This window comes from Epinephelus fuscoguttatus, linkage group LG3 (genome assembly GCF_011397635.1).
Source record: "Epinephelus fuscoguttatus linkage group LG3, E.fuscoguttatus.final_Chr_v1".
NCBI lineage: Eukaryota > Metazoa > Chordata > Actinopteri > Perciformes > Serranidae > Epinephelus > Epinephelus fuscoguttatus.
Window position 1 is genome coordinate 13,796,712 of NC_064754.1, and position 27,364 is coordinate 13,824,075.

At 40.8% G+C, this 27,364-nt stretch overlaps 1 protein-coding gene across 2 annotated transcripts; it reads left to right on the forward strand.

Annotated features, from left to right (window-relative positions):
- Positions 1-3,932: 3,932 nt before the first annotated feature.
- On the forward strand, positions 3,933-20,874 carry LOC125885146 (CD48 antigen-like). Of its 2 annotated transcripts, none has more exons than XR_007448820.1 (6): positions 3,933-4,230; positions 10,580-10,882; positions 11,310-11,609; positions 11,727-11,832; positions 16,407-16,498; positions 16,917-17,049. XR_007448820.1 is itself a non-coding variant. In XM_049570634.1 (6 exons), exons 1-6 carry the CDS (start codon positions 4,194-4,196, stop codon positions 17,034-17,036), a joined length of 954 nt encoding a protein of 317 aa, XP_049426591.1. In that variant the 5' UTR covers positions 3,934-4,193; the 3' UTR covers positions 17,037-20,874. The 2 variants fall into 2 exon arrangements, 1 of the variants encoding a protein (XP_049426591.1); XM_049570634.1 differs by having other exon boundaries at positions 3,934-4,230; positions 11,727-11,828; positions 16,917-20,874.
- The last annotated feature ends 6,490 nt before the right edge of the window (positions 20,875-27,364 follow it).

Below are 27,364 nucleotides of genomic sequence, written 5' to 3' on the forward strand. Positions count from 1 at the left end.
TTGTCTGGGGTACGTCGTGTATTTATGATACTCGTTACGAGGTTGGAAAAAGATATACGTTTCTTCCCTGTTCCAAAACCAAAATCAAACCCTGAAAAGTGTAGGGTTAGCCAGCTAGCTACTGATGATATAGCCTACTGAATGTATACACATGCTGCTTTTGCTGTTTAATGATTATAACAGTGAAAACAAGACCGACCCTGCTGTACAGGAACCAGTGAAGGGAAGCAGGGAATCTTTACTGATATTCAACCAATTAAGCCAGCCAAACGGAACACAACACACACTGCTCATATTCTCAAAAGGAAACCTATAACATTCCCAGGGTCCCACAGGGAAAGCTTTTTTTCTGGTGATTTGGTTCTCTAACTGCAGGGAGTGTGTTTATTTTATTTTATTTTTTTTGAAGGAACTGGACTTTGGAGCAATGGGTGTTTGTTTTTTGTGTAACAGGCTTTCGGTCCAGTGGGCTTTGGAATTTTGGGCCGTTGGAACAGTGGCCAGTCCCTGAAATACACACCAGTCAACAGGGACACTGCCCAGTAATCATGGAATGCAGCCACATGATAATTAATGAGCAGAACAAACCCCTACTCTGCTGCATAACCAATATTTGTATATTTACAATACATTAATTTACTGAATGATGATATTCAATGTCTCTACGAAGTGTTTTCATGTCATTTGGCTCATCGTTTTAGTGTCACAGCCCATAACGTTACCATTATCAACCTTGTTTCCATCTAAACCCCGCCCCCCCCAGGGAAATCCACCCTCCTATCAACGCACCCAAAGGTTAATTACATGGAATATTTGTTTAGTGTGTGCAGTACTTTTTGACAGTTTAACTGCTCATGATAAAGTTGGCAGAATAGGAGTTTCCATGTAGAGGGGCTGGGTTTGGCTGAGAGAAGAGAAGAGGGTATTTCCTTTGCTTCAGTGCTTTTTTCCTGCATTTATGTTCTGCCTTTGTCTCAACTTTGTTTCACAAGCCCACATTTAACACACCCAACCCCCTGGCAGGTGTATTTTCATAATACAGTAAAATCTGATTAAAGCTGTGCCAATCTTACCAAAGCCCTAACAGTAAATACAGTAAGCCATCATGTGCCATATTGTCTGGCTATTTTATTTGCCCAACAGCAGATGGCAGTTTATCAAAGTATCAATGTTTTCATAAACAGCATGTGTGGAAACTAATGTCAACAGACTAAAAGGTGGAGCTGGTTTTCACATACAGACTGAAGAACACCTGGAAAAATATGTAGGCTGTCTGAAAAAACCTTCAGGTCCAGGAAAGTAAGAAACGTTTTGGTGTTGGAAGTGTTCAAATTTCCATTCTTCATTCTTCAATATGGTCCAGTGCCCCCAGAGGCTTAGCATCATCAGACCAGTGGCTGATGGGCAAGGGCGCAGTGCTATTTGTACAAGTACTAGAGTACACCTATGATGCACACATGCAGACACACACAGTTAAATTGTGGCTTGTTTCGTTGGTTATGTTACCACTGTGTAAGTAAGATAAGATAAGATAAGATAAGATAAGATAAGATAAGATAAGATAAGATAGTACTTTATTGATCCAAAACTTGTGTGTTACAGCAGCAAGTAATCAACCAGTATGTGGACATTAGAATATAGAAATATATACAAAAATGAGTAGTACTAAAATTTACAATATACAAGAAATATACAGGAATAAAATAAAATAGAAAATATCAAATTGCAGGAGTAAAAAGATCAAACTACATACACAACACTACAGTCAGAAGTGGTGGCAAGTTTATATACATTAATTAAAACCATGCTGCCTTTTACTTTTTAAATTAAAAGTTAGCCAGCTACAGAAAGAGAAAACAATAATTTCATTTATTGTGCTGCTCAGAGGCTACCAGTGTGTCGTTCAAGGAACAACTTTGTTAAGTGACCTCTAGCTCACCTGGTAGAGTGTGCACCCCTGTAGGCTGAGTCCTCTGCAGCGGCACAGGCTCTAATCCAGCCCACGGCCCTTTAGTGCAATGCAAAATTCGAAATCTGTCACTGATGTCCTTTCCTTCTTTTATAGTTTCCTTGCCTAAAAGACGGAGCACTCCTCATCTTGAGAAAAGGCGATTGCTAACAAGTGGCTAAATTTGACAACAGAGCGTCATCAGGCCAAATGTGGCTTTACAGCCTCGCTGTGGTGGCAACATTGAAGACATGTGACCGTGGTGTAGTTTGTTTATAGCCTAATGTTAGCTTTTTACTTATGGCGATTGCATTTACGCTTAAAATATAACAGTGGTGTTCATCTGTGAAGATTATCCTGCTGAACAAAACGTATAAATATCATAAACTTTTGTTTGCCTCACAGCTATTCTCTGCAGTAATCTAAAATGCAGTGGGAAAATCCCATCAGCTTTTTAACGAGGGAACCAAGGCGATGCTAACTTCCGTGCCGTACAAATAAATGCCTCCCTGCAGCACTCTCTGATTATTTTGGACAGCAGCGTGTGGTTATCATTCTGCACATTCATCTGTTAGGTCTGGTTTCTCACCGAGATAAGAGTTTATCTGGGTGACGGTTATCACAATGTTATTTTGTGTGTGAATACACTGCTTTTAAATTATTCTTGACCTTGCATCATAGAAAATGATGTTCATGCTTTGGTCTCTGCAGTTAAACAAGAAACACACTTGATGTCAGTACAGAAAGCACAGTTCAGGACTAAGAATCTATATGAATGGTTAGTCCGTCCATCATGCTTTATAGTTTAAAATATCAAAATCATGTGCATGACAGCATTTGAAGAACCATCTTCTGCAGACACCATCAAGCATTCTTTACTTTATAGAGCAGCATGTATTTGGGTCAACTGCAAATGTTCTCCATCACTGAAGGAAAACCAGATACTTCCTGTCACACTTTAAACTCGGAGTGAATGGGTAGATAACAGATGCTGTACTGTGTTCATCCAGGCATTCGAGCGATCTGGTCAACCACAGGCTGACTTACATGACTCAAGCACACCAGAGACATCACAAGAGTCATAATCGACCCACGACAACGTACTTTCAGTTCCATAGAAACCGACCACAGAGAACAGTCTTCTGTCAACTTTCTCACACATCATGCAGACCATATGTTTTGACCTTTAATGCCTATGGTTCCATCTGTGGAAAATTCTAAGTGGAGCTTTAAGACGGCTGTGAGAACACTAACTACACAAATATGAACGTTACATAGAGCTGCCTGCTTTGCACATTTTTTTCATATTCATTTTGTATTTTTTAACACATCTTGTGCAGATAAATGTTGTACAGGAAATCGTTCTTCTTTCTGAGACCTGTTTTTCTTATCAACTGCAGAGTGGGTGCAATGTTCAGGAAGTCAAGCAGCATGTCTTTATCTCTAAATACAACATCTCTATCTCTAAAAACAACATATGCAAAGACCATGGTTCTAATTATCTGTCATGCAAATCAAAGGGCAATCCCCAAGAAGCACTCCATCTCAGGTTTCGTATGGTTACATAGATGTATAGAGCTGCAAAGTGTGATGTTCATTCTTCCTGTTATTTACAAACATTTTCACATAACCAGTCATTTTATCAACTGACACAACTGTCAGTGAGAAGTTTGACTGAGTAAATCTTCTTTAAAACCAAATTTAATGCATGCTGGGAGGTAATGAGCAGACAATGCTTTCTGCATTTCTGTGTGTGTGTGTGTGTGTGTGTGTGTGTGTGTGTGTGTGCGCGCGCGCGCGCGCGTGCATGTATGCATAGGAGTAGATTTTGTAGGGACAGTGTTAATAACATGTCTGTTCCCTCCCCCCTTAATAAAAGCATTAAAATAGCAAAGGAGACATTTTGATTGATGACATCGGTACATAAAAATTCACCAGAATGCAGAAAATTAAGTGTTTGATGCTCAAAATTTTTCTGCCCCCCCCCCAATCTACGCCCTTGTGTGTGATTGTGTATGCGCTGCAGTGGCTGTTTGGACTCGTGGTAGTTGCTGCAAGTTTAAACGCGTCCCGCTTTTATGAATATTTTACTTATTAAATATTTTTGCAAGGTCCTGGGTCAGGTACAGACTTGTCTGTGACATGACAGCACTCATTTTGTGCAGGAGTTTGGATTAAGCTCCAGATGTGAGACATTTATCATGAAAGGTTAAATCCCAAGTGGACGGCGGTCAATAACTCTGCGATGGAAGTACGGGTGATAATTACTTTCATTTTTATAGGTAAGTTGCCTAACTATATAAGTGATACACTTGCACATTATTATGCTTTACCTGACTGAAGTTATCCTTCGAGGCTTTTCTGATTTCTACTCATAAGAGCTTGCGTTTTTACGCACGAACACAATGTTCTAAAGATACAAATCGAGACATTAATACAGGCTTAAAAAAAACCCCAATATTAACAATAATGGTGGGGGAAAAAAACTACATTTGAGCAGCAACATGGTGCCTAAAGCTAAAAAAAAAACCCAAAAAACTAAGAGCTGCTTTTTGTTTCATGTTTAGTTTTGACGCCAGAGACAGAAAGCCGACCTGTCTCAGACCATCTGAGAGGTCTGGATGGTTTTTACCTTAAAATACCCGTTTTTGTTGGCACAATCCCAGATGGAAACGCAGTGGCAGATCTCTTGAAAACATCCACATTCGGTGTCTAAAAAGCCGCTGGAAACACATCAATGACTCACTAAAAACAACCCGTTTTGTTGTTTGTTGGCTTCAAACAATGGTCTGTAGCTTGGCGTGTTGCCTATACCATCCACCATCCCCTCCACCTCCCGATGACAAAGTCAGCTCATACAGTACTAATTTACTTTACAAATGTTGATATGATATGTATGATGTACAAATATAATGTTTTCTTTGTTTGCAGAAACATACAATGCCAATGTTTTATTCTGGCTTCAAAAACATTAAGTTTCACATTTTTTTTAACAGAAAAAACACCTCATTCAGTGGTAGACATTCTCTACTTTCAACTTTTCTGTGTTTAGTATTTTAAACTGAATTAATTAATTTTGCTAGTTTAAAAAAAAGAAAGCAAAATCACTGCTCGACTTGTGGATAGAAGTTTGGTAAAAACGGACACAAGAGGGTCAGTCAGCATAAGCATTAAGGCATGTGTATTATTGTTGTTTTTGTAATTATGTCTGAGATGAAGGACTGCGATGGACTTTTAAATAATAAATTATAAACTTATAGCTGTCACAGTGAACCAGGAGACTTGTTTTTCACCACCTGCATTCATCTTTTTGATGTTTCACCAGTGTGGTGTTTGTCCTTGGTGTTTTCTTTTCATTGGAGACTATTTTTACCTTTGTGTGAGCAGTGGCGTCAATAATATTTATAATTTTCAACAGAAATGATCTATATCATCATTGACTTGGGTCAGAGAGAGGGCAGGTATGAAGAAAAAGTTAGAAAAATAATTCACAGATGTTTGCAGTTATATACTGATTAGCTCTATTTGAACCACTGTGTGCACAGTGACTGCGTTTACATGCACACTAATATTCTGAAAACGACAATATTCTGAATTTGATGCTGGTTATGTAAACAGCATATTCCATATGAATTTTACGAATTAGGCCATGGGGTTGCTGGGCTCAGCCTCAGAGATAGGGTAAGGAGCTCAGACAAGAGCTGCTGCCCCTTTGCATCAAAAGGGGTCAGTTGAGGTGGTTCAGATGCCTCCTGGGCGCCTCCTGTTAGGCGAATTGGCCCTGGATAAGTAGATGAAAATGGATGGAAGCCGAATTAAAGGAACTGGCCACTTTAGAATGAAAATATGGACAGTACTGGCAACTAGCACAAGACTCGAGAACTAGCACCACCACTACCCATCAGCTAGTCTCGTGCGAGTTGCCATGTAAACACAGCACGCCTGCAGGGCAGGCTAACTGACCACGGTGAAAAATGATGCTGTAAAAGTGGAGTAAATTACATCTTTTCAATTCAATTTTGCATGCCGCGGCTTCAGAGCACTTGGATTACAACGGACGAGCCGTTCTGACGTTTTTTAAATGCATTAGCAGAGTTTTATTACATTTTCAAAATGTGGGTTCCATGCACTTCAAGTGTAGCTGTTATTCCAGCTAGCTGTTATCCTCCGATACCCCGAATGAGTTTTGTGGATTAAAAAACTACACTGGACTTCTTGTCGGCATGAGGGTCAATAAGTACTGTCTGTATTTTCATTCTAAAGTGGCCATTTCCTTTAGGCATTTTCCAATTAAGACATCTTGGATATACCAGTATTATTCAGGTTTGAGGAGCATTAGTTGAGCATGTATACATAACATTTGGATGATGGGTCTTAACTGGGGTTTTTACAGCAGTTTGGGACACACGGCCTCTTGCCTGTTTTCTCAGGTCTGTGCGTAGTCTTGCGTGACCAGCCTCCCGTATTTCTGAATGGGACGTTCGTCTTTCGTTTTGTAATAGAAATGGGCGGGGAAATCCAGACCACATGATGACGTTGCCATAGGTACGGCACGTGTGTTACATGTAACAGAGACGTTGCCGCTCTGCAATATAGCTGCATCGAATGAAATCATATCCATTTTAATCTCTTCTTGCGATGCACTGAACACTTCCTTTTCTGTTATACTACGGACAACAATTCAGGGAACAGCAATTCCGGTGTAGGCGGGTGTAAGGCAAAGCTAACCAGCTGTTGGACGAGGAAGTACGGAAGTACATGGATTTGGATCCAATCACATAACTGCTGCTGGGAGCCAGGGCTAGTTCTAGTACAACTTTCCTATGGGAATGTCCAGATGACAGAGTCAGCCAGCGTGCTGACGTCATCGGCGTCTATGTAAGAGACTAGTCTGTGTGTTGTCATTGATACAGTGTACACAAACCAACTCACCAACAGTTTGCAAGGCTGTGGAGTAGAGATACATGCTATAAAGAAAATTTCTGGCCACAAGGAGAAACACACCTACTCTAAAACATTTTGAAAGACTTCAGTAACAACAGGTTTTTCAAAATGTGCAAACATCACATGAAAGCACAAAAGAGAGAGCATGCTCACACGGTCCAACAAGTTAAACCAGTAGGACACTTTCGAAAAAATGACATGTTGGAGCACGTTTATCAGAGTATGCACGGCTGCATGTAAACAGTCATATTAGTGGAATACTTACTTTCATTAGACATGTAAACAGCTTAGTAGGATAGTAGGATAACAACTGACCAGGTAAATTCCACCTCGATCAAGTGTGTCTGTTCCACGTTTTTCTCCTCACTGACTTGGTCAATCCATGTGAAATTTGGCACAGTGGTAGAGGGTCATGGGAGGATGCGAATAAAGCAATATTACATCAATCTCATGCCCCATATGTGGTAGAGACATGAAACTTTGCACAGAGATGCCTCTCCTCATGAGGAACAAATTTGCCTCAAGAGCCCATAACTTCTAGCCTGAGTGTCAGACTGAAGCTCCCATAACCTTTAGTCTGACATCGCCTCCATTGAAGCCAATTTACAAGGGGGAGGGAATTTGATTTTTCCCTAACCAATCAGTAGAGATCAACGATTCACCCAGAATCTGATGTCATTAGTATCCATGCCTCGGGGGTGCCGAAAACAAGCGAGCATTGCCCATTTAAAATGTCTCCGTCGTCGTGCATGCCCAGCTGCATCGCCGTTAATCCAGTTTAGCAGCTTCCTTAATTTGGTCCTCCATTAACGTGAGTAGTGGCGAAATACCTCGATAGCATCGTTAATGTGGTCTGTAGGATCTGTAGCAGTCGCCATTCGCATGGCGCTGATTGGCTAATCGCTAGACCCGCCCCCACCCCTGGCATTCATTGGTCCTTCCATCGTTTGGACGAGATAAATCGCAAATTCATTGCAGTATGCCAGACTAGAGATGCAAGCCTACGCAGTTGAGTGGGCGGGGTCTATGGTCTGGAACCAGGCTACATAACTTCTGGTTATATAGATTTTCCGCCATTTTGAATTTTTTGAAAAACACTTAAAATTGATCTCTTCCTAGGAAGTTTGACCAATCTGCATGAAACTGGGTGAACATAATCTAGGGACCAATATCTAAAGTTCCCTCTTGGCAAAAGTTGGAAAACTTACTCAAACTGAGCTTCTATAAGGCAATGAATATTGCGGAGGGCGTGGCTCATCACATAAAGGTGTATAACATCTCAAGGGTTTCACCCATCACCATGCAACTCTGTAGGCATATGACCACACATAATCTGAGGGGACCCCTCCATTATTGACCCCATCAAACAAAATGGTGGCGCTAGAGAGCTAATTTCTTATCAAGGCCTAACCGCCATATCGATTTTTACTAAACTTAGTAGATATGTAGAACAGGACGCCTCAAGGTGACTGGAGAAATTTAACTCTAATTGGCAACTGGGTGGTGCTATAACAACCGAAAAATGGCTAAAACGCGACCGATCACTGTGGCTGCAATCATACTATCAAATTCTCTTCTGTCTGAATACATTGCTCTTCTTAATGGGTTCAGTTGACTATTTAATCTGCAATTTCCTATGACCTGTATCCCAAAAACACATCATGTGAAACTGTACGTGGGCAACTGTGCACTCAATGGGTATGGACTAGTCCTAAATATTTAAACTAAGAGTAGAACGCCAGACAGGAGAATAATCACATATTAAAACTTGTCACTTTAAAAATATTAATAAAAATAAGTGTAAGAGATCCGCTGGATAGCTAGTTACCCTCACAGCCACTTAATTTATTTTCATATGTATGTCACTGTTTGTTCTATTTTTGCAGACATCCAAAAGCTAGACTCAACATTAAGTGATTTCTTCTTTGGTCAGTCTCCTTCCTCTTCCTCTTCCTCTTCCTCATTCATGCTTCCTTTGATAGATTATTCGCCTCTCCCAGCTCACATGTACATCTCATTCATCACATCACTTTGTCCACAGTCTCTCCCTGAGGGGTTTTCCAAAGTTTTTCTTTCCCACTTTCCGATAACTCATCACATGCTGAGTCAGTCCATAGTTACCCAAAAATACAACGCAATACCTCAGTGCTGCTGTCCTAGGGGTTTGTCAAAATTAATGTGAAAGTTACCAATGTTACAGTTTTTTATTTTGGAACGTAGCTCGACAGGAGGAACTGAACCAAAAAGCAAGATATTCAATCGATGGTAACTGCCATATGACATCCTGTGGAACAGGAAAGACATATTACACAAAATGGCAACTCTGTCACCTTTTTTATGCACCCTGGCTTCACTTAGAAAAACTGAGCTGGGAAAGACAAGTTTCCAGATGACACTCACTCCTGGTGTGTTGTTTGTATGAGAAAATAAAACAGACAAAAAACAAAGACATGAAAAACTTTAATACTAGGCAATACAGCATTTTAACAGTGTGACAGAAATATGTAGAAATGAACAGATCTTCAGTATAAATCAAAAATAGTTTGCGCCGCAGCAATCATTTAATTGTAGCGAGCTGATAAAACAGCACAGGGTCTTTCCAGCCAACTGTTTACAGTGTTATTACTGGATGATAGAGAGAGGAACTAACACCAATGTTGGAGAGGTGCTGACCCCAATAAATCGCTGTGTGAACAAAAATAGCCACTCAGTCGTAGCCAGGATGCAAACATTTTTTTAATGATTTACCAACATGTCACCATGACAGTCTGACAGTTTATACTGAGCTATAAATGTGGAACAGGACACAGGTGTGCTCTCTCCCATGCAGAAGAGTGTCCTCCATTAACCTACGTGGAGGAGCAGCAAATAGCCACCTGATTTATATGCCTCTTAAAAGTCATGCTGGGTTCAGTCAATGTGAACCCACAGTGGTATCTGATGATTACAGGACTGCAACAGGAACAGTGCTCAAAAATACATAACTGCGACTAAAAGAATAAAAAAATCTGACTAGTTCACTCATTCATTCTCCATAACTGCTTATCCTGTTGAGGGTCATGGGGGGTTGGAGCCTATCCCAGCTAACATTGGGTGAGAGGTGGTGTACACCCTGGACAGGTCACCAGACTGTCACAGGGCTGACACATTAACATGCTCACATTAACACCTACGGCCAGTTTAGACCAACCAGTTAATCTGGCCTGCATGTCTTTGGATGGTGGGAGGAAGCCGGTTTGAACCAGGAACCATCTTGCTGTGAGGCCACAGTGCTAACCACTGCTAACCACTGCACTCCCGTACCGCCCAGTTCACAGTTGAACATGCAGTAACACATAGTATGATGGTAGAAACAATGACACTGACACAGAGCAGATGCGGAGCAGCATGATCATTCATATGTTGTTGTGTTTTTGGCCACCTGGCTCGTTTGCTACAATTTTTATCTTGTCCAGAAAGGTTTAACTTGTTTGCTGTTTTTAAAAGTATCTAAGATGCATTAATTGTAAATGTTTAGTTTGTAACAATCAGTATCAGAAGGAGATGGTTCCCCGATGATCTCTGTGGAAATGACAAATTATTAGTGTTTTCTAAGGCTGTAATAGATATAGTGAACTTGCTCGGTCAGTGGATTCACATTGTACATCTGTACTGACTGCATCTCTCCATTTTATTTTTTTTTTACAGCAATTAACCCATCTCTTACTGAGGATGTGAAGAAGTACCTGACAGGCACTGAAGGGGGATCCATTACTTTACCTGACCCTGTGATGGTGCGGGGGTTTGTTACATTTGGAAGAATAATCTTAGCTATGGTGGAAAATAAGAATATTGAAGTATATGAGGAACTTTACAAAGACAGACTTCTTTGGGAGAGTGACACTGGACTCTTTACAATCACTGGCCTGCAGAGGAACGACTCAGGGATTTATAATATTGACTCTAAAAAAGGAAACGTTTTCACTGCATCATATAAACTCACAGTGTATGGTAAGTTACATTTCCTTTGCCAGTAAACCAACCAGTGTGTTGGTGGCAACATTTCAGCATCCTAGGCCCATTTGTGACCTCAGCAGTTACTCCATGATCTAGGCCCAATCTTAATACACTGTTTCGTTTCCAAATCAGCTGATAGATCACATGCAGGGATGTGCGCTCTTTCTGCCTGTCTCTCTGTCCTCTCCCTCTTTGATGGCATATGACATCTGAAATTTTAAAAATTCCAGCAGCGAAGTTGCTGCAGTTGTTACCGCTCCTCTAGTATCAGTGCAGACTGGCAGGGTAGAAGCACGGGTTGCTAATGATGACCTACACGACACTCTACGAGTATCATTTATGAACAGAAAGTAGAAGCGTAGTTTAGGACTTCTAAATATCATATTGTCTAGTTTTTAATCTCTGTAACTTTATTCTCCAGAGTCTGTACCAACTCCTGCTGTGAGCACACTGAGTGTGAGCGCTGATGGCTGCACCTTGCTGTGTTTTGTGAAGAAAGCTGAGGAAGCGACACTGTCGTGGTACAAAGACGAGGAAATACTGAACCAGACCGGCTCCGTTCTCTCTTTGCCTCTGACTGTGCACAGCCAGGATTTCAGCTTCTCTTACAGATGTGTAGCAACCAATCCTGCTGAAAACAAGACTCGTCCAGTCGACATTACAACACTCTGCAGTGACCAAAACAACACAGACAACAGGGGCAACATGAACACAAGACATTGTAAGACTAATGCTAACACTAATTTAAACAAAATATAAAATATCGTAATTTAAAAGCTCGTAACTTTTTTTCATGATGTTAAGTGTGTTTATTAATTTTGGGTGTTTTGTTTGACAGATGTGATTGGAATTGTAATTCCCATCATGTTGGCTGTAATTATATTTGTCATCACGTGGAAGTGTCTCGACAAAAACAAGAGGACAATCAGACAAACACAAGGCAGGTATTTGTTTTTTGTTTGTTCAGGTTTTTTTTTTATCTCACTGCTTGTTTCTTTTCCACATTATACTGTGGTTATGAATGTAAATTGAGCTGAGAGATAAATTGTGTTCGCATGACATCACTGGGTTGAACAAAGGCCACTGAAAAACTTAAAGGGATAGTTTGGATTTTTTGTATCGGGGAGTGTTTCACCCCACCCTTGGTGGCCCTATGGGATGAACACAACTCCACCACTGACCATAAAATAACCACATAAGACATCTTTAAAACACTAAAATCCATTTGATTTTTTAACAAATAAAACAAGCAAACAAATAAGACAACAAAAATCTCAGGCCACGAGGCCCAGGCCCGTCTGGTCTTCCTCTGCAAAAGTTTTTCTCTATTATCCTCTCTAGGTATCCTCTGGTCTCCACAGTAAACGACATTTCATCGTCACTGTCATAATCACTTATTTTTTTATCGTCTTGTATTTATTGTCTCTTCCACAAACCACTTAAAGTCTGACGCAAACAGCTGATCTGCGGTATGATACACTGAGCGGCAGAGCTGTACTTCTGCACAGGAATATGGATGTTATGCGGTAAAGCGGTGAAAATATCCTCAATATAACCTCAGTCAGACTGATATTTATTTTTTGGGGTAGGACTTTATTTAGGTGGCTAAAATAGCTTCTGTTGCTTTTCTGTGCCGGCACTCCTGCCTTCTTCTCCAATTTGGCATTGTGCTGACACCATCTACTGAAGGTAGAACTATGACTATGGAAAAGTACCTTATACAACCCTGCTTCAAAAAACACTGAACTATCTCTTTAAGTTCCCTGAGCTTGGTTTTTCAGGTGCTTTCCATGTACAAAGAGCAACTGATCAGTTGTCAAATTACCTATAATACCTAATATATTTACCTTTGGCTTTTTTCTTGTGAAATGCTGGATAATTTTACCTCTGGACCTCTTCATTCAAGCAAAACCAGAAGAATCACTTTCTGTTTGATCAGGGCCTGCTTCTAGCATTAGATCAGGACTCAAAACACACCCCAAATACACATTAAACATGGCTTCAAAGAGACAATTTCAAACCCAAGTACACAAATCAGCTTCACTATAACTCGCAGCATTCACAGACAAAGCACTGTATCTGGACACGTTTTCCCCACAAATACAACATGTCAAACTCTTCTCATATAAATTCAGGGATAACACAGTATTTAACAAAGGTAACAGTACATAATTTGGCTCCATTACAACTCACAAGATTTACTGACAAAACAACTGTCTTATACTAAACACATTTTCCAGACAAATACAACATGCTAACGTTATTAGCGCCATACAGCTTTACAGATTCTCATGAGGAAGGAAGTGTACTCAGCACATTTGTTAGACCTCAGGTATACACAGAGTACATTTTTGGTGAGTACTGACTGTAAACATAACTTTTCTTTGTTTACAAACAGCCTCCACAAGACACTTTTGAGTGACCTCTCCTATATTTTAGTGCAACTTTTTAATCTTAAATTTGTGAGTAGAATTAATGATAAAGGGTTTAAAAAGTCACCTCTAGCAGTTTGATAAATGCAGACCCTGGTTATGTTAGTAAACAGGATGCAAACAGCAGTCACCGTATTTCACATTGCCTATAAATATAAATGTAAGTATAGCAGGTTATATCCAACATTGAACAAACAACCAATGCATCACTTTACTTCTGAAGAGAGTTTCAAAGTAAAAGCAGCTGCAGCGTGAGAAAATGACTCAGAGCTCAGAGACTGGTTGCACAAAACACTTTAGATTAAGAAAGTCCATGTTAAGACTTTCTTAGAATAACATCAGTTGCACAAAGCATGTGTTTTCCTTCAGGTTTCCTTAAAATGTTCATGTAAGTACTTAAGGTTTTCTTCGCATCTTAGTCTCATACTTAAGGAACCCCTTAAAGTTAGTTACACCATTGAATAAAAGACTTTAGGTATCACAAGCAAACAAATCGTTGTCATGGAAACTGTAGTATTTTAACACTGTAAAATCTCTTTAAATGCAGTAAATAACTTTACATTTTTACTTAACTAAGGGCACCTTCCAAGGGATTCAGTGCAACACCCTTGAGTAAGTCCCTCAGCTTAGGAAAAATTAAGTCTAAGAAATTTAAGGTGCTTTTTGCAACTGGCTCCAGAATCATACAGGAAGTCAGACAAATATTTACTACATGGAAAATACTGCAGATCAAGTGAAAAATATATTCATTTTGAAATTTTTTTAATCCACAAACTTTGATTAAAGCCGCCACAAGGAACTTTTAACTGGATATGCAAAAGTCTCTCGTTTCTGCTGATGTCTGTGCGTGACCTACAACAGCAAATGAGACCATCGGTGTGAAGATAAGCTATTTCTATATAGTGTATATCCATACCTTTAGGAAACTGTCTCCGGGTCCACCCCAGGTCGCTTCCAGGACGAAACGATTTACGGCACTCGCTATTCCTCCTCCTTGACCCGACGTCCGCGGGGAGTTAAAATAGTAGCAATCATTGGGTAAAAGTTCTGTGAAAGCACTGGACTCACCAACAGTCAGCCACGTCTCAGTCACACAGAGAAAATCCAATCCTCGGGAAGTCAGGAAATCCTTCAGGATAAACGTTTTGTTCGCTAGCGATCTAGCATTTACCAGCCCAATCCTGGCAGGAGCAGGCGGGTTCATGGTGTTAGCTGTTCGGGGAGCCACACACAGAGGCCGCAGGTTGCGCAGGTTCACCCCGCGCCTGCGGGAACGAGGAGAGCGGGGGCTGCGGGGCTGGAACACCTCATCTGGGCCGACAACAGGTACCAGCCAGGCATCGACAGGGTCCAGCGAGTGCCGAGAAATAAAGAGGCGAGGCACTGCTCCATACTCAGTCCAAGAAGCCGTGGAAGTGCTCGCCAAGCAGGCCTTCAGCCTTACCAGCCGACCGCTGTGTTTACCCCTGCAGCGGTGGCGCTTACGCTGGAGAGGTGGAGCTGGGGCGCCGCAGAGGTGAGCTGGGATCCCTGATAGGAGCGGGGGCAAAGTTTTCCCATCTTGTTGTTTCATTCATCCCCAAAACAAACACATGCGCGAGCCAGGTAAGCGTCTTTATGACAATACGCGCTAGAACTCATGGGAAATGTAGGCTTCATTCCAGCAAAACACTACCGCTTTTGTCCACAGGGTCGCCAAAATCAACTCAAAATGAAAGTTCCTTGTAGGGGCTTTAAGTAACCAATAATTGTAGTTTAGTTCATGTTCTGGTCTTTTATAAGGTTATGTTCTGTGGTTGTCAGAGCATTTATTCTTTAATTTGTACTTTTAGTAAATGAATATACATAGAAATGTCCTGTTAGGATTAGGTCCAATCCAAACTTCCCATTCCTTGAAATAGAAAATTTAAGTCAAACATCCTCACTTCATCCAACCTCAAATACTTACATACATTGTTAATACATGAGGCAGAAACAAGACATTTATACAAGATTAAACATAAATTTTCCTTTAATATGTTAGAAGTCGGAACTTTTTAACATCCATCTGTACCGATTTTACTTAAAAAGGCATCATGTGCCAGTAAACCCTGCGGTGCCAAGGCAGATGTCACACTGAAGTGAAAGAGGCAGCTGCCTTTCGTTCTAACTGTGCAAATATCTGTCTGAATGTCTCACTGATTAGAGACACGATCTGGTCAGTGCTAGTGCTCAGCGGGACATGACCTCAGCTTTAGAGGATGTTTGCTTAAACCGAAGACAGAGCTTCTTGTTTCACTTCACAACACATTTATCACAGTGGACTTTCCCCAAATTCCAGTGATGTTCTGTAAAGCTCTCTGTAACCATGACGACTGTGGGAGTCTAAGCTTTAGTTAAAGGCTTTATGTTTGGCTTGATTACAAACACATTTTAAAAGCTTTGAATACACAAAGTACACACACACACACACACACACACACACACACACACACACACACACACACACACACACACACAGACATTGGTGTCACATGCTATCAGGTTTGATTATATTTGCTTCAGGATGTTATATGATCACTAGCATCGCTTTCCAGGTGCTTTCCAGGTGCTTTACAGGTAGAATCACAATGGAGACATGAACATCAGTCACTGTGGTGGTGCAGGAAGGAGTCCTAAAGCACAGAAACCAGTTAGGGTTTTAGCACTTTGGTTTCCTTTACAAAGTTCAAAGAATTTGGTTAGATGTCTGAAATAAGGTCTGTGGTTAACACAAGCGAAAGAGATGGGTGCTAACAAGGGGTCCTTGTGTTAACAAGCTGAGTCTGTCAGTGGCCAAAAGAACCACTTTTAGTGGACGTAAATATGACAAGGCGCACCTGCCCCGAGTGGTTCCTCTGTTGCCTGTTTTGCCACTGCCGTCTGCAGCCCTTTCTCACAGTACTGGACCAACTTCAAAAACTCCTGTTCACACAAGTCACTTGGACTCAAAATGTTTTTGTACCTGTGAAGCACTTTGTCAGCCTCGATTTCAAATGTGCTGCTGTATAAATTACATTTCACTTCATTGCAACTTAACATTTAACTTCAGCTTTGTCTCTTTGCAGATTCAGTGAGCAGCGAACCAGACCTATACTATGCTGACATTGATATTTCTGAAGACAGACGCAGTCAGGTTGGTCTGCAAACACACCCACAGGTAATGTGTGATGGAAATTGTGTCCCCTGTTTCCAGGCAATGCTGTTGTCAGCAGTGTTTGCATAGTTACCCTCCCACAAAGTAAATCTATCATGTCTGCTAGAGTCACTGAGGGTTTAGACGTGGTGCCTACATCTGTTACCTAACATGTCTATCATCATGTAGTTCACTGTAAACATGCAAATATCTAAGTATCTGCCAACTACAAACATTAAAAACTGCTGGTCTAAGTTAATGCACCCAAAAGTCAGCTCAGTTAACCAGGACAAACAATTTACCTGCTAACTGGCCAGCAGCATCATACAATGAAGCAAAAGGTAAATATTAACTTGCATCAGACCAGATCAGATAGATTTATCAGTAGAAAGGACTCTCTTAAAGTCTTCATGCCACTCACTTCCCTTGTTTTTTTTTCCAGGGGAGGACTTTACCAGTTTCATCAGGAAGTGCCGACAAATCCAATCTAAAAACAGTCTATGATAAACTGGAGGTTCATCGCATGGTGCCGATTCATACAGACACTGATTATAATGTCTGAGACCAAACGATGGACTGCTCACATCATCAACAAATATGGCAGCTTAGTCAGATGTCCTGTGTTTCAAACTAGGAGCTAGGAGAAGTTCTGAACTGAAGAAAAAAAAAAGGCACATTTGATGTACGACTCCACCTGATAAGCAGAGTCCATCATTTGGTGGTGTGCTGTCTGTTGGTGGGTCATTTCCTGTGCAAATGGCTGAAATGAGTGTGACTGTCCCCCCCTGTGTTGACTACAATCTGGGACCCCTCGAGTGTCACTTTTGGACATGTCAGTCTCTGTGTCAATTTCCGCTCATTACATCTTACAGTGTCTTCAAAATGAACTTTTGTCTTTACAGGAAACATGGTTAGGTTTAGAGAAATGATCTGACGACTGTGTCACCTGACAATTAAATCATGTGACATGCACCAGTAACTACATTATGTGGTTAAAAAAAACTCAAGTTGACTTTGATTCACACGGGACACAAACAGCAGTCTTCTAGATGAAAGTCCAGTGTGTGTTTGACCCCACCACAACTACTTCTTTCCACTGTATTCTGTAACGGGTAGTATTAGGACCTAATTGCAACACAACAAAGACCAGGAACAGTCTGTTATGGTGTTTACTTTTACAACTCAGTAGATACAGGTCAGGACCAGTAAACAGCACACAATACAGTTCAACACTCCAGCAAAGTCTCTCCACAAGGGCCTTGGCAGCCTGGCTGGTTTGGCAGGCTGAACCGGGCCGAGAGGCAGGTGAGTGAGTGGTGGCATTAGCAACGGTACCATGAAGGAGCAGGCAGGGGATGTAGTCGTGGAGGTAGAAGATCCAGAACCAGGTAAATACACAGTCCAGGCAGGCGAACCAGTAGGAGACAGGCAGAAGATAGGTCAAGGCCAGGCAGAGAGCAGAGAAGCTAGCAGGTAAGTACTTACAGGACACACAAATACAATGGGAAGTGTGGCAACCGCAGCAACCAGAGGTAAGCAGAGTGGAACCCTCACACTATAGCGTCGTCATCAGATGGTAACACCAAGCAGCCACAGGCAAACCGGAACCCAGGATGTGGAAGCAGATGTCATGGTCAGGGACAGAAGCGTGGTGCGTTCACCAGGAATAAGATGAAGCAGGCAGGTCAAAGACAGGCGGGGTCTGCTATGGGAAATCAGTCTGGAAGAAAGTGCTGGAGAGTCTTGCATGAGTGGCGTAGAACAATCTGGCAATGAGTGTCTGTGAGGCCCGGGTATATATTGTGGCTGTGAGTAATGAGGAACAGGTGAACTGAGTTGCCTTGATGAAGTGGTCATGATTAAAGCTGAGGCTCTGGAAACCGAGTAGAGCAGGTGACCAGGAATTCAGAACTCTGAGAGGCCTTACACGTTGCCGGCTCTTTTCATAAACGGACATTTCACCGTCTCCGTTTTCAAAAAGATCTTCATTTACACTTACCCGTGTATATATACACAAGAGCATGCCAAACCTGTAGGTGGCAGTGTAACGAGAGGCTCAAGCCTTCCATGTATCCATTGTCACCATAGCAACATAGGTCGCACTTTTGACACAGGCGCAAGTTCAGGCGCATACTGTGATGTCGACTGCCTATAACTCCGTTTATCTCCGTTTATCTCAGTTTACATGCAAACCTCCACTCTGGCCGGAGTTTTTAGAAAGACTCGTTTTCAGAGGAGAAATCTCCGTTTGCATGTAAACAAAGGGCACAAACGAAGGAAGATGTCTCCGTTTATCAAAATCACCGTGTACGTGTAAACGGCCTCTACCTTTCTGGCTCTTTCTGCAACGTAATTGCGGCAGACAGGATTACATAAGAGTTATGTGAGACACCCTGGGAATGAGAACAGGTTACCCACATACATGGACAACAGAGCGATTCCAGAGACAGTGGACCTTTTGGTTTTGATTTACTCATATCTGCACTGTTTGTAGACAATCCGAAGGACAGACGTGATGAATGCATTTCATTTTCTATTTATTTTATATTATTGTTCTTGTAAAATATTTATTTTTACTGAATCTTTGTCTCACATTATTAAGGTTTGCATTTTTTTCTAATAGCCAGCAGTGGATGACTCCACTGGCTGCGAAAAAAAAAAAAAAGCTTGACTGAACACGTTTATGTGAAAATGACTCTTCATGAATTTCCATTTTGTTTATTATCTCAGTTAACATTTTCCTAATGAGTTTATGGTCTCAATCGCTAGTTTTAAGTCTTCTACAGAGCAGCGTGATGTTCATTCTGTAAATTACAGTCCCATTTAGAGTAAAATAGATGATAAAGTATGGTACAGAAAAGATCTTTTTTGTCATTGTGCTTCAAACAATGAAAACCCATTTAGCAACTCCTCAGTATGCTTTAAAGTATGTGTCTGCCTTGTGAATGACAAGTAGCTATCATGACGTTGTCCTCGGGTTCTCAGTCAGATCCACCCTCTCACCCATATATGATCACTTCTGGCTCCAAAAGACTGAAACGACACCATCAAAATTGCCAAACCAAAAGCACTAAAACAGTAGTCCACAAACCAGTTGGTGATGTCACAGTGGCCACTTCTTTATACAGTTTATGGTTATTGATTACTTTAATTTTCTAAGGCAGATGGTTGCCATGAATTTTTTATGACGACTCCCCATTATCCTAATTATACATACAAATAAAACCTTTGTGTAATGTATTGTACTTTGTCACCTTCACAGCAGATGGTAGGCATTGAAAAGAATAGTCATTGTTTGATAGCCTGCAGGCAGGTGCAACTCATACAGTGCTATAAAAAAAAACAGCTTCATTCATAGGAAGGAGGAAAAGAAAGACAATAACAGTTTGGTTGGTTACATGTAGGTTAATACTGTGTATTCATGTTTCCTTATAGGCTTACCTTTCAACTGGTGCTTCCAGTCCATGTAGTATAGTATTCATTTCCTTGTAGACATAAGCAGGCCTGCTCTCGATGGGGTCAGAAGGTACAGATGACCCCTACCCAAGGCCAAAGGGGGGCCCACGAAAAGGTCGCGTCCAACATTTCCTTACACTGACAATACGAGTTATATGTATTTACGTGATAAATAATTATATTTTTTAACACTGACACACATTTCAACGTGCCATATGATATGATACACTTATTTTGGTGTATTTCAATATTTCTGCACACTGGCGTCCCTAAACAGTCTTGGGATGAGATAAATTGGGTATGACTGTAAAACTGAGTTGACAGCCACACTAGGCTATCTCAGTTCTGTACACAGTTTAAGAGATAAGATAAACTTTATTGTCCCGCAAGGGAAATTCATCTTGGGCAGTATAGTGCAAACAGCTGCAGTATTCACATACATACATACATACATACAATCAACACAGACAAGTTGCCAACATAGTGCACTGAGTGTGTTACAGTTACGGACTACTGGTGCAAGAGTAGTGCGACCATTTGCCTTGTATGTAAGGTTACAATCAAAGGGAACTACAGGTATTGCACTGGCCTATCTCAAAGTGCAAGTGAGTGCAGATAAAAACAAATAAATACAGAGGTCAAATAAAAACACCAGTAAAAACAATTAAAATTATATTAAATCAGTTGCAAATAAAAACAATACTAGATAAGATCAACAATGACCAGACCATTTAGGCATAAAATAGCCCTGCGCACATACGGCTCAACCAGGGGGGCATCGCAGGGCCAGCAGGTGAGCAGGCAACCACCTATTAGCATAATTGAGGAGAATTCAGTAATAAGCAATGGTAAACAATGATTAACGGTGAATTTGACGGGCAGGGGATCAGCAGCCATAAGCCTCCCCCCTGCCCACGTTATATGTTCCATATAAAATTACCAGAATGGAGGTGGGTCCACAACAGTGAGCCCTCCCCACCACCCGACCGAGGTCAGGTGGTGGGGTGGAGGGGGGCTAGGGTAGTGGATCCGCAGCAGTAGGCTTCCCCGCTACCCTAGTGGGGGGAGGGAGGGGCTCTGCCACAAGAGGTGTTTGTTTGTTTGTTTGTTTAATAATAAAATGGAAGTGGGAATAAAGGACAATTTGAACAGGAATTCCTACACCTGCTGGCTCTGTAGCGCCTCCCCGACGGCAACAGCTCATACTCCTGAAAGAGAACATGAGAAGAGTCACTCAGGATCTTATTTGCTCCCTTGACAACTGCTCCCTCATATATTGCCTGGAGGGACTGGAAGTGATCATGTTTCCCCACTATCTTCACAGCTATAGTAGTCACCATTCTCTGAAGTCTGGCCTTACACTGGACTGTGAGGGAGCCGAACCACACTGCCATGCCGTATCTTATAATACTATACTCTTATAATACACAGCGTTATCGAATGTTAACATGATCTCGGTTTGGACCCCAAACAGCCGCAGCCTTCTGAGCAAGTGTAGCCTCTGAGCTAGTCTGTTACAGAGGAAATCCACATGATCACTCCCGCTAAGGTTATTAGACACCATCAGGCCCAGGTATTTATATGAGGACACCTGTTCAATAACGCAGTTATCAATGATTACCCGTTCATGAGCTGCAATTTCTTTAGGATCAAAAATCATCTCTTTTGTCTTTTTGGTATTGAACACCAGGAAGTTATTGTCACACCAGATTTTGAAGGTAGCTATCTCACTGAAGTACACAGAGGGACAGGCATTCACATCCAGCAGACTTAAGATGATAGTATCATCTGAAAATCTGATGACATGGTTGTTAGGATGTTAACTCCTGCATTCGTCAGTGTACAGTGTGAAGAGGACCGGGGAACTGACGCTCTGATTACAGCTCTGATTACAGCTGCCTTCAAGATTTATAAATGAAGGAAAAACTTAAGTAATTAGTAATATAGTAATTTCTACAATCAGGTTCTTGAGTTTTCTTGATTTTTTCTGACCAAGGAAACTGAAGCAGGAACAGTTAATCAGTACAAATCTTAGAGGGCTTGGAGTTGTGTCAGAAAGTTTGACTTTAGCTTCCTCTAGTGGTTGCATCGGAAAAGCTAAAGTGGCAGACAGCAAAACATGCCACTACCAAACATGCCCCCATCAAAAATGTCAAGAAATTAGATTGAATAATCAAAATAAAGTAATCTACAACATGTCTTGTGGCTGTATATTTAGCTTCAAATTAGATTATGTCTGTTTCCTCAGCTGTGAGGGAAGAGGCTTAGTCTTACAATTCTCTCTCTCAGTCACTTTGACACACTGTCACACTTTACCTCCTCCTATTTATTATATTATGTTATATATTATATCATATTTATTATTAGTAGCAGCAGTACTTTTATTATATATTATACATATGCCATGCTCATACTATAACGTATTTTATATCCTGTGTTATAATGATGTACAAAAAAATATGTCAGACAAAAATATGTCAGACTTCATTAATGCATTTCACCTTATATTACATACATAAGCAATATAACATGAGTGGGAGTGCTGTTGTACTGAATATCAGCACTGCTGTAATTCACTTGTGTCTCGGTTTGGTCGGTTTGGTGTGTCTGAGCCTTCAAACAACAGTCTCTCCTGTTTTGTTGTATAAGCAAGCAGATGTCCAACGACAGTCAAAGTGACAGTCTAATGTGGTGGCACTAACATTATTAGTGTGCCAAGATCAAGGCTGAGCAGCACCAGATACTGATGACTCTTCTTCTCAGCATCCCATGGATTTCTGTCCAGAACATGAGGGATGGGCAGTTGAACTTATGTATGATGACATCATTTGTTTTTCAAAAATGTTTCCTTTACCAGACTATCTCTACTAAATAGAGAAAGACAGTGAAAGCCACATCAGCATAAAGAGCAGGTCGTGTAACATATAGGTTGCAAGATGAGTTCAGATGAATGACATGATAAATACTCCACCTGAACTGGGACCACTGCAAACAGTGCTAAACAGTGCCACAACAAATACCACTAAATGTACTGCATATACAGTTGTGTTCAAAATAATAGCAGTGTGTTTAAAAAAGTGAGTAAAAACCAGTGTCAGCATTTTTATTTACAAACTCAAACATTTACTATATAAACTGAAAAAAGCTTGAAGATTTAGCTTGCCCATGAATCCTTGAACTAATATTTAGTTGTCTGACCACTGTGTCGGAGAACTGTTTCACATCTGTGTTGCATGGAGTTGACCAACTTCTGGCACCTGTGAACAGGTGTTCCAGCTCAGGATGACTGGACTATGTTCCACAATTCCTCTGCATTTCTTGGTTCTGCCTCAGAAACAGCATTTTTGATGTCACCCCACAAGTTTTCTATAGGATTAAGGTCTGGGGATTGGGCTGGCTACTCCATAATGTCAATCCTGTTGGTCTGGAACCAAGACACTGCTCGTTTACTGTTGTTGTCTTGTTGAAACACCATGACCTCTTCAAGTACTTTGATGTATTCAAACTGATCCTGATCCCTGTTCTTCTCATATCATGATGCTTGAGTCACCATGCTTCAATGTCTTCACAGTGTACTGTGGCCTGAATTCAGTGTTTGGGGGTTGTCTGACAAACTGTCTGCGGCCCCTAGACCCAAAAAGAATAATCTTGCTTTCATCAGTCAAAGACAAAATGTTATGCCATTTCTCTTTAGGCCATGTGTGTTCTTTGGCAAATTGTAACCACGTCAGCACGTTGTGTTTGCAACAATGGGACTTTGTCGGGGCTTCTTGCCGATAGCTTGGCTTCACATAGGTGTCTTCTAATTGACCTATGGTTAAACCATGCCCCCCCTCCACTCATCGACAAACTATCGACATTCAGTGACCGGGCACTATGGCAGGTGTCACAGTACACGGCATTTTGCAGGAGGCAATTGATGATGTTTGGGGACATAACGATCAGATGTCATTGAGAAGTAACCAAAAGGGCCTAAACTACGCATTGGAGGGATATATTCACCATTTTATTGTTGAGAAAGTCGATGAAAAGCTTAAATTACAAGCCAAAATTTACAGGTCACAGTGTATGCTTGTGAACCACATCTTGTTGCCGTCGCCATCAAAGACAACAAGTTCAAGTGCCACTGAAGTTAAGTTTTTTGGCTCAGAATGAGAAAAGGATAACGGCTTTTTTACCATCTTTACAAAGAGTGTCTCTCCGTTAGTTTGGTGCTACAGTATTTACATTGAATCATTCAGCATAACGTTTGCTAAATTAATCAAGCTAAGCTCCAGAAGTTAACGTTAGCTTAACTAGATCCCTCTGGACAACAGCTAACAATGATGTACAATCACCAAAGTACAAAAACTAGAACAAAATAGGCTAATGAACTCCCAGCAAACAAGCTGACATGATGAACAATGCAGCTAGGAGCTAACGTTATGCTAACTTTAGCTAACGTTAGCTAGAGATGTTAAAGATAACTTTATATTTTGGTGTTGGAAGTGTTCAAATTTTCATTCGTAGTCCATTTATAGTCCAAGTAGTATCGACTGATAACGTTTTGGCTGCGATACCTGCTGACAACACCAGAGCTTCTTAAATATTGTCCAGTGCCCTTAGAGGCTTAGCATGATCAGACCAGTGGCTGATGGGCAAGGGTGCAGTGCTTTTTGTACAAGTACTGGAGTACACCTATGATACACACATGCAGACACACAGTTAAATTGTGGCTTGTTTCACTGGTAATGTAACCACTGTGTAAGAAAGATAAGATAAGATAAGATAAGATAAGATAGTACTTTATTGATCCCAAACTTGTGTGTTACAGCAGCAAGTAATCAACCAGTAGGCCTATGTGGACATTAGAATATAGAAATATAGGGGTCATTCTTCAACTATGGTCAAATGTGGTCTCAAAAATTTTAGAAAATCAAACACATATTTTAGGTAATATTTTGATATGTTTTGCTTATCCATTATGTGTAGAAACACATTCTGGTAGCTATTGTGATGAAATTATTTAGATAATATATATTTTTTCTCATTTTAGTCGAACATTCAGAGGAAAGCATCATTTCCATCACACCACAAACAATGTGTTTTACAAACAAAATTATTTACAGAACTCATGTTTTCATGAAATTTCACACATAAATGATCCCAAATATATAAATATATTTATTTTCAGGATTGTAAGGACAATATTTTTCCATTGTTAAGATGACAAACACCTTTAAACTGTTTTACTGAATTCTTTCAATTAAGTTCTTTCATGACACAAACATGAGTTTTCCAATCCCAGATATGAATTGCAGCCATAGCTGCATAATTTTCAAAACTACAAAATATTATTAGTGTGACTGTGTTATTTTTATAAATTTTATTTACAAATGTGTGATGTGATGGAAATGACATTGCGTGGTGGAAAAGACAGCACGTGTTGGAAATGACATGTGACAACCAACATTGCTGAACAAAGTTCACTTTTATTATTAAAACAAAGTAACATCAGTCTTAACATTGTAACATTTTATTAATGCACATTTAGATGGTAGACAATTGCTCCTTCCCTGCTCTCTATGTGTTAAAACCTACACACAAAACTACAATACTTCATTTCATGGCAATCAAATTCAGACCATAGGTTTTTCCATCCTAAAAATGTTGAAACAGTAACGATTTGAAACTGACAAAGGCTTTCTAATCCAAACATATCATTTAACACAACCTGACTCTTACAGTACACAGTATGTCCTCACATTGTTGGACCTTACTCCCCTCTCATTTTGAGCTGTCGCAGTCCATGCTGGGCCATGCCAAGCTGGTAGCCTTACCAGCTCCTATCATCCCTGTAAAACTTGTTACAGTTCTAGCACACAATAGAAAAATTCATAGTCATAAAATGTCATGTGATTGCTGTAAAACCTGTGTGCTAGCTGCCTTGCACTTTTTATCATATGCATTTTTTAAACTAATGCTCTCTCCAATACCAACATTAAATGAATGTTTAACTATGCTAAATCAAACTTTTCAACATACGTATTTTGTAGTTGTTATGCATATGTATATAGCCAATTAACTCACAAACTGTCAGACTTGCATATGTACTTTGCCTTTATCCGTCATAGTCAAGAGCAGAACATATTTCTGCCCAAACTGTGGGATCCAACATCACGTGCCTCTTTGTCACTTGCTGAGGCTCTGGTACCAGTCTGACAACATCTTTAGGTTGATACCAGATCACGTCCTCTCTCATTGGCCAGAAAAACCTGTTTCTGCCAACATGACTCATGGTTTTCACCAGAGCACAGCTGTCAGAGCCAACATCTTGTATGATGCCTGGATAAGGATCCCCATCATAAGTGACCACACACCATTTTCCAATCAGTCCTTCATGAATGTCTGCAATGGACTGAGCTGTTGTGACAGATGTGCTTGTGGATGCAGGATTCTCAGCGCCAGCCTCCGTGTATACTGTCTGAGGACCAAAACATTTGCAAAGATGGGGTTCTGAGCAGAAGCAGCTTAGAATACGCCAAGATATCTCTCCTGGTCTTGCAGAGACAATCTAGAGAAGCACATGGTATTGAAATTACACCACAAGACATGAATTAACATGAATGATTTACACCCATTAAAAAACACCTTTTCTTAAAAAAAAATGATGTGGATGTGGTGAAAAGATTTTACCTGATCTATCTGCATTGTGCCCCAGATAGTCTGCAGGGCATCAGGAAGGAGACTATCCATTTCCTCAATCTCCTTCTCAGTGACATACATCAGTTTCACAGTAGATGGCTGTTTTGAAAGTTGCTCATACAGCACCCTTCCATTCGGAAGATCAATGCCGTTTGCCACTAGTGAGTCAGCCTGCCTTTTAACAGCTGCACCAATCCCATCAGCTGGGCCTTTGCCATGTCCTGCCTCCAGGAAGTTCCACGTGGTCCTTTAAATCCCATCTGAAAGGGGATTTTGCTCAAAAAAAAGTTTTTCTTGGACCTATACTGGGTGGTAGGCCCATCACTGATAACATGCAGTGTGGTTACATCTGGGTTCAGTGTTTTAAGGTATGGGAGTACGGTGTTGAGATGAGCCCAGATGGCTGATGGGTCGTGGCGCATTGATGAACTAATAGAACAGAGAGATATCACCCCAGTTTTGGTGTGGGCCACACCTATATGGAGAGTGGCTTGTTAATGGGAATCACCAAAATGGACTGCTTGGATCTCATTTCCATATTTACACAGATAGTTTTCTGCAAAATCAATTTTGCTCCAGGAAAGATATTATTTTTTTCTCCACTTCCTTGCTGATTTTGTTGCATTGAATTCTTCGGGTGTACTGGAGTTTGGTAGCCCTTGTTTTGTTTGTTTTCATCAGCTTAGGTGAGAACCCAAACTCCTTTCTGGCAAAGCCGAGCAGGCGGTATTTCTTCAGGAGCTTACCAGC